This window comes from Orycteropus afer, unplaced genomic scaffold (genome assembly GCF_000298275.1).
Source record: "Orycteropus afer afer isolate SDZICR_OR568_19922 unplaced genomic scaffold, OryAfe1.0 scaffold00176, whole genome shotgun sequence".
Taxonomy (NCBI): domain Eukaryota; kingdom Metazoa; phylum Chordata; class Mammalia; order Tubulidentata; family Orycteropodidae; genus Orycteropus; species Orycteropus afer.
The window spans coordinates 1,661,938-1,669,516 of record NW_006921763.1 but is presented as its reverse complement, the minus strand read 5'-3'; the positions used below and the strand labels follow the sequence as shown (position 1 = coordinate 1,669,516).

Here is a 7,579-nt window from a genome sequence, read left to right as displayed (position 1 = left end):
GCCAGCCTTCTGGTTAGCAGTCAAGTGCCTTAGGCACTATGCTACCAGAGCTCCTCACTCCCAGCATAGTAGACCATATAATTATCTGATTCAAAATGGCCAGTATCCATCCATTTCAGGTCACTAATGCTTAGAATATTGATCCTTATGTATTCAATTTCATTTTTGACAACTTCTAATTTTCCTAGATTCATACATCATACGTTCCTTGTTCTGATTATTAATGAATGTTTGCAGCAGTTTCTTCCCATTTGGAGTCATGCCCCATCACCAAATGGAGGTCTCGAAAACTTTGCACTATCCACATCATTAAGGTCGACTTTGCTTTGGGGAAGCAGCTCTCCCCCAGTTGTATTTTGAGTGCCTTCCAACCTGAGGGCCTTATCTTCAGGCATTATTATCAGACATTGTTTCATGGCTATTCTTAATATTTTCCAGTAATATATCAGACACTGTTTCATTGCTACTCAATGTTTTCAGGGCAATTTTTTTCAGAAGTGGATGGCACTATCCTTGTTTCCAGGCTTTCTTAGTCTGGAAGCTCTACTGAAACCTGTCCACCATGGGTGACCCTGCTGGTATTAGAAATACCAGTGCTTAGCCTCCAGTCTCACAGCACCATGCAAGCCACCACAGTACAACAAACCAACAGACGAGTGGTGGATGTTGACTCTCTCTCTTCTATTACATATTAAGTTCCTTGTCAGTATATCTTGTAGAATCTACCAAAAAGTTAATATGGACTTTAGATTTATTCAAGGACTCAACAGGAAGAAACATCAAAAATAATTTCTGTGGTTTATCTTGTGAAAAATTACTTGAGATCTCAGTCAGTGACTATGTTTCTCCGCCTTATCAGGAAAGACACAGCCTCAGGAAAAAACGCCCCTACCATTGAGTTGTGCTGATCTGGCTCAACTCAGTTTGGTACCAATTCCTAAGACCAGGAGCAAGAGGCAGAGCTGAAGCCCAAGGTCAAGGGGCTTTCTCACACAGCCCCTAGAGCCAGGCACTTTGAACTTGGACTTCTAGCCTCCAACACTGAAGGAGAATAAACTCCTGTTTGTTAAAGCCATGTACTTGTGGTATTTTCTGTTAGAGCAGCATGAAGCAACCAAAACAAAAAGTGAGGTATGAAAAAGAATTTTCCCAAGTTTTTTTTTACAGTATCAAGTCATGATGTATTTTATCTCTAGCAATTACATGCAATTACCCTATGATATTTTATTTCAAAGTCCAGGTTGAGGTAGTGTACTATTTTCCCAAGGCTGCTATAATAAGATACACAAGCTGGGTGGTTTATAAGAACAAAAATTTGTTGTGTCACAGTTTGGAGGCTGTGAGTCTAAATCAGGGAATTGGGTGTGTTGATTCCTTCAGAGGGGTCTGAGAGATAATCTATTCCATGCCTTTTTCCTAGCTTCTGGTAACTCCTGGCTTTCCTTTGCTTGTGGCTGCAGCATCCCAAGGCATCCTCCTTCTGTCCCTATCAGTGTATCTTCTCTTTTGTAAGAACATCACTCATTTAGGATTAAGACCCACTCTACTTCTATATGACTTCATGTTTACCTAACTGACAACATCTTCAAAGACATTATCCAAACAAGGTCACATTCACAGGTACCAGGGTTTAGGACTTCAACATATCTTTTTTGGGGACACAATTCAATACATAGCATATAGAGTCCTTTGCAACAACGGTGCTCTGCGACTTAGCCAGATCCTTTCTCATTGCCAGAAAGTAAAATGAAAGGGAAAGACAAAGCTCAGACTCAGAATGTTTTATTTAAAAATATTTTTTTAAAAAAATAAAGGCCAGTTGATTGCTAAGGGTGAGGTCTACAAGGACACACGAAATCGGATATGGCAAAGTCATGCAATCAGGGTACTCTGGGAGGAAGTGGGCATGAGAGTTTTGACCCCAGCTTTGGAGTTTGATTCCTAGTGCTGCCATACACCTGCTGTGTGGCCTTGGACTCTTCACATCAATGCACTGAGCCTCAGCTTCATCGTGTAAGATGGGACTCATAGTGTGGCCACTTCTACGCCATGTGGTGAGTTGACGCACACACGAATGTGTGACACAGTGATCAGCAATTCTCAAGCACTCAACAAATTTTAATCATAATATTATTATCTTCTGGCACAACAATTGGTCTCTATTTACCTAGAGCAACAGAGGAAAAAGGGTGTGATAGGAGGAAGAAATAAAATGTGTGGCTAACTGCTTCTGTGAACAATTGTCTCCTTGCCAAGAAATCAGAACTGGATAGTGCCCAGCTATCATTACTGAACATTTATCCAAGATCTTATAGAAGAATCCTGATCAAAAGGGAGAAAATGCAGAACAAAATTATAAATTCTTATGGAATCTAGATTTTCTGGAGCCATGGAGGGAGGATGAACCCCAAAACTGTTGCCCTGACATAGTCTTTAAATCTTAAACCAAAAGTATCCCCTGAAGTCTCCTTAAAACCAAACAATAGTTTAGTTTAACTAGTAAAAAATGTCTGCCTTAAGCATTATACTCTTTTAAGAACTATCTATATGGAATCACATTGACAGCGGCAACTCAAAAGATTAGATAGGAATCTTAGGGGGCACCAAGTTTATGTTAATGGAGGAGGAACAACTAAGAGAAGGAGGGTGAATAGTTGCACAACTTGAAGAATGTAATCAATGTCACTGAATGAACTGTACCTGTACAAACTATTGAACTGGTGTGTGTTTTGCTATTTATATTCTTAACAACAACAAAATAAATTAAAAACTTTAAAAAATCTTCTGTACTACAACAACAACAACAAAATATTATTATCTGTTTCCTATCTTACATTCATGAGGAATGGGTGCTTTCAGTTTTCTTGTCACTCATCCTAATTACGTCACACTGGGTTCCGCTGCCCCATTTAGATGGTCAGTAAAAAGTGAGACAGAATAGGATGAATCACTCAACACTCAAATCACTGCCAACTCTTCAATGTAAACAACACAATATTTAACGTCTCTACTTGATATAGTTGGGAGCTCTGGTAGTGTAGTGCCTAAGGCACTTCACTGCTAACCAGAAGGTTGGCAGTTCAAACCCATCAGCCACTCCTCGGAAGGAAGATGAGGCAATCTACTTCCGTAGTGATACTGCCTCGGAAACCCAAGGAGGGGTCGCTATGAGTCGGGTCCAACTTGACGGCACATAACAAAAACAACAACAACACTTGATATAGTTAAGAATCAACATACAATATAGTTCACAAAAAAGTACCACAACTATTGGTGTATAAGACACGCCTGAGTCTAGGCAGGCAAAAATAAATATACATGCATGTAGAACATACTTGTAAACCACAGTGATTACATGGATTCCACTGAATGACCTAATTTCACTTCTTATCCCTGAAAGGCTAAGTGGCATCTGCTTCTTTCCCATAACCACTTAGGCAGCACAGTCTCTCAATTCCTATATTTTTCTCTCCAATTAAGTTCAACAGACTTTTGTTCAGCTCCCATTCCTTCCCAGTGCAGGTCCAGAAACACTTAGATGAATGCCTTCAAGAGAAATCCCTGGGTGGTGCAAAACAGTTAACAAAATGCTCATCAAAAGGCTGGTGGTTTGAGTCCACCTGGTGGCACCTGAGAAAGGCCTGGTGATCTACTTCTGAAAAATCAGTCATTGAAAATCCTATGCAGTGCCGTTCTACCCTGACATATACGGAGTCCCCATGAGTCAGAGTTGATTTGATGGAACTAATGATTTTTTTTGTTTTTGTTTTATGCCTTCAAAGACCTAGTCTACTAGGCAAGAGAGATGTTGATTAGCCTTATTTTCCTACAGGTCTCATCTCTGGGGAATGTTTGCACAAAAATGTCTTGCTCTTTGGTGTGAAGGTTCCTAGAGGGAGCCTTTACCTTGGCTCCTAATCCTCTCTGGCCTTCCCTTCAGTTCCTCCCCTTCTGCCATGGAAATGCCTGCTCCTTTCCCAATTAAAATCTGGACCTGGTCCCTTCCCACCTTCAGACACTCCCTATACCCATATCCCTTCAATAAGAAGTAACAAAAAGCTTTGGAGATAGTCAAGTTTAGTGAAATTCATTCTTACTAACGTATTAAATAGCTCTCCCATTGCCCACAAAGTTGGCCTGGAAAGAAATTCTGCATTAGTTAGTTAGGAGGGTTTTTGTGCTGGGGGAGAGGGAGAAGGACCAACAGGGGTATCAGGGGATGGGAGCTGCCCCTCTCCTCCCCCGCCTGATCAATTTTCAAGCCCTCCAGTGCTCAGGACACTGAGTGTAGAGAGTTGGGTACAGGTGTTCTCAAGGAAAGGGATAAAGGTGACACAGTGTCAAGGACAAGCCACAAGACTGGAGGACTGGAGATGTCAGGGCAAACGCAGATGTGTCAGCCCCAGGGAACTAAGAGAACACCAGCCATGGAGACTGAGATCCGGATCCCTGGCTTTTTACTGGAGGCAGATGAGAGGAAAGGAGAAGGAGAAAGCAGTGTGGGAGAGGTGCACAACGCTGATTTTTGACAGTAGTTAGCTATGAAGAATTAACCACACAGAGAAACTGAACAATTGGTTTGGTGATGATGTCAACACAATTCTAATCGTAGTCATTAATGCCAACTTCCTTACCATTGTGTGTAATGGTCATCCATCATCACAATCTATTTTGACAAATATGGCTCCGAATGGTTGTAAGTTTTATGTGATTAGGACAGCAAATGATACCCTGTGTGCCAGCCTTTGCAATTTCTCCCTCAAATTACACAGTTCTCTGTTCTAACTTTATTATATTAGCATGACAGTTACTTTTAAGGTATTAGATAGAACAACGTTTGGTGTCTGTGTCCTTATTTCTCTAGTATTTCCCTGAAAACTTTTCATCAAATATCTGAGCAATCACCACACAGCTTTCCTGCTTCCTGTGTTCACAGTCCAGCACTAATTGGTGAGTTTTTTCACTCAGGTTCTACATATTCATGAAATAATAAAAGCTAAAAAATTACATATTTTTCCCCCTTACATCCACATGTATTAGACATGTTCTTAATTATCTGTGTAGATACTAAAATTAATAAATTATGACACATGCCAACTGAGGTTAGAGCTTAAATGAGAATGAGTTTGCTAAATTACTATCATACAGAACTCTGAGGCTGCTATCTTCACCTGACCTGCAACCAGATAGGAACCACAAGGCAGAGGAAGTGAACAAAATGCAATAGTTCCTGACATAAATGTGGGCTTCCTCAGTTCTGTCCTGGGTTCTGCTGCTATTACTTGGCACAATCTGATTCTCCACCTGAAAAGATTTTCTTTCAGTCTTTCCTGGTGAATGAGATCTATTTAGTGCATAACTGGAACTCTTTGGGTGAAAGATATTATAGAGAATTCTAAAACAGATTTTTTAAAATAATGATAGAGAAATATAGGTGATGAATTTTAAATCGTTGTTGTTGTTGCTGTTAGGCGCAATCAAGTCGGCTCTGACTCATAGTCACTCTATGTACAACAGAACAAAACACTGTCCAGTCCTGCACAAGCCTCACAATCCTTGCTATACCTGAGCCCATCATTGCAGCTATTAGGCAATAAAATATATTCTTGAAATATATTTTGATTTACAGCTTTGAATAAGATAGGTAGGTGGAAAATCAACCACAAAGATCAGAGTATGGTCCTTTCAAAATTTGATTACCTAGGCATGGTGGCTAAGGCACTTGACTGCTAACCAGAAGGCTGGCGGTTCAAATCCACCAGCCACTCCACGGAAGGAAGATGGGGCAATCTACTTCCGTAGTGATACTGCCTTGGAAACCCAAGGAGGGGTCGCTATGAGTCGGGTCCCACTCGATGGCACATAACAACAACAGCAAAACAGTTTTGGGGGGGTTGTTTTGTTTTTTGGTTTAGTAAAATCCAGACAAGTGGTTTCTGCAAAATTATTACCTCTTCAAGACAAAATAATGATGATACAAACACAGGGCAGAGCCCCATAAGGTCATTTCACTCATACAGGAGTTTGTATTTGAAAGTACATAGGAAAGCCTTGTGAAAGTGTGAAACCAAATTATATACAAGAGCTATGCACTATGTTAATATTTAAATAAGGTGTGTCTTTAATTAAGGAATTCTTTGAGAAACTCACTTCCTTGTTCAAAATTATGGAGACCATTTTAATTTTTAAATCAGAGAGGGAATCATCATTACAGCTTCTATTGGATCAGGCAAGGAGTTCATTTGTAGGGTTCATTCAGGAGCCAGTCTCATCAACAACTGTACCCAAAAGGAAACATTGCTCAGGACGCATCCAGAAAGAGTATCAACCCTTCCCAGCTCGCCTACTCTCCCCCTACCATTAGTCTCTGGGGTAAGTAAATGAGTGTTGGATCTCTCTGGGGTTTAGAAGATTTTGCACTCATTGATGGAGAAGAGCCTCCTTCTGTTGCGTCTCCTGGCTTGGTTGACGGCAGTTCGGACGGCACACTCAAATACCTGCTGCACTCCCCGGTTGCTGAGGGCTGAACATTCCAGGTAGCCTTTTGCTCTCACGTCCTGGGCCAGTTTCTTTCCATCGATGGCATTGATGCAGGAGGCCCGATGGGGCCCTATCTCCCGCTGGTCTGTCTGGGTGGCCACCACCAGCACAGGGGTACAGGGCAAGTTGCTCCTGATTTCACCAATCCACTTGTTCTTCAAGTTCAGGAAAGAGTTATGATTGGCCACGGAGTAGCACATGAGCACCACATCTGCCTGCTGATAGGACAGGGGGCGGATGCTCCTGAAAGCGTCGTTGCCCGCTGTGTCCCAGAGGCCCAGGCTGATCTGGATACCATCCATGAAGACGTCCACGCCCGTGTTCTCATACACTGTGGGCTTATAGGCCTCTGGGAAGGTCTCTGAGGTGAAGCGCACCAACAGAGAGGTTTTCCCCACAGCAGAGTCTCCCACCAGTACGCACTTGATGGAACTCAGCATCTTCCCAGGCTGGATTCCTTGTTGTAAGTTCAGAATCCCGAAGAAAAGAGCCCTCAGTGGGCTGCTGTGGCAAAAGCCATTCAGCAAGGCAACAAGAAACCAGATGGGTCTATGTCCTCAGGACCTCTGATGGCACTGTAAAATTTCACTTGTCCTCGTCCATCCAAGGAGGAAGCACAGGCTGCTTTGAAAACCTCCAAAGCCTCGTCTTCTACTAGGACAGAAAGAGGAGGGAAACATTGAGCCCTTTTATTTTTTTTCTTTCTTTTTTGCTGTCAGGCAGCTCTGTCATGGGTAACTGATCAAAGGTGGGCCCCATTCACAGTGTGACTACTCAACCCCACTCCCTTGGAGTTCACCTAAAGGCCTAGTCCCCTTCCTCTTAACAAAAAAAAAAAAAAGCTTGGATCTGTTATCCCCAAGCACATGCACCCTCCCCCCCAACTCCACCCAGTCAAGTAATAGAAGTTGATTTTATCTCTAAAAGCAGCCCAGTGATAAAAACACACATGCACATAACCAGCTGCTCTGACCGCAACTTGAAAAATACCTTAGTAGTAACCCAGGGTGTGGATGAGATGTGTTTCAAGCTGTTTTGT

The 7,579-nt window shown here is 42.1% G+C and overlaps 1 protein-coding gene across 1 annotated transcript; it reads right to left on the bottom strand.

Moving 5' to 3' along the window:
- Positions 1-6,404: 6,404 nt before the first annotated feature.
- On the bottom strand, positions 6,405-6,980 carry RHOH (ras homolog family member H). Its single transcript, XM_007947145.1, has one exon. The coding sequence runs from the start codon at positions 6,978-6,980 to the stop codon at positions 6,405-6,407; it is 576 nt and encodes a 191-aa protein (XP_007945336.1).
- Between the last annotated feature and the right edge of the window lie 599 nt (positions 6,981-7,579).

What these genes read in the sequence shown, in the direction of transcription:
- RHOH (XM_007947145.1), bottom strand. Translation starts at nt 6,980, where the DNA reads ATGCTGAGTTCCATCAAGTGCGTACTGGTGGGAGACTCTGCTGTGGGG.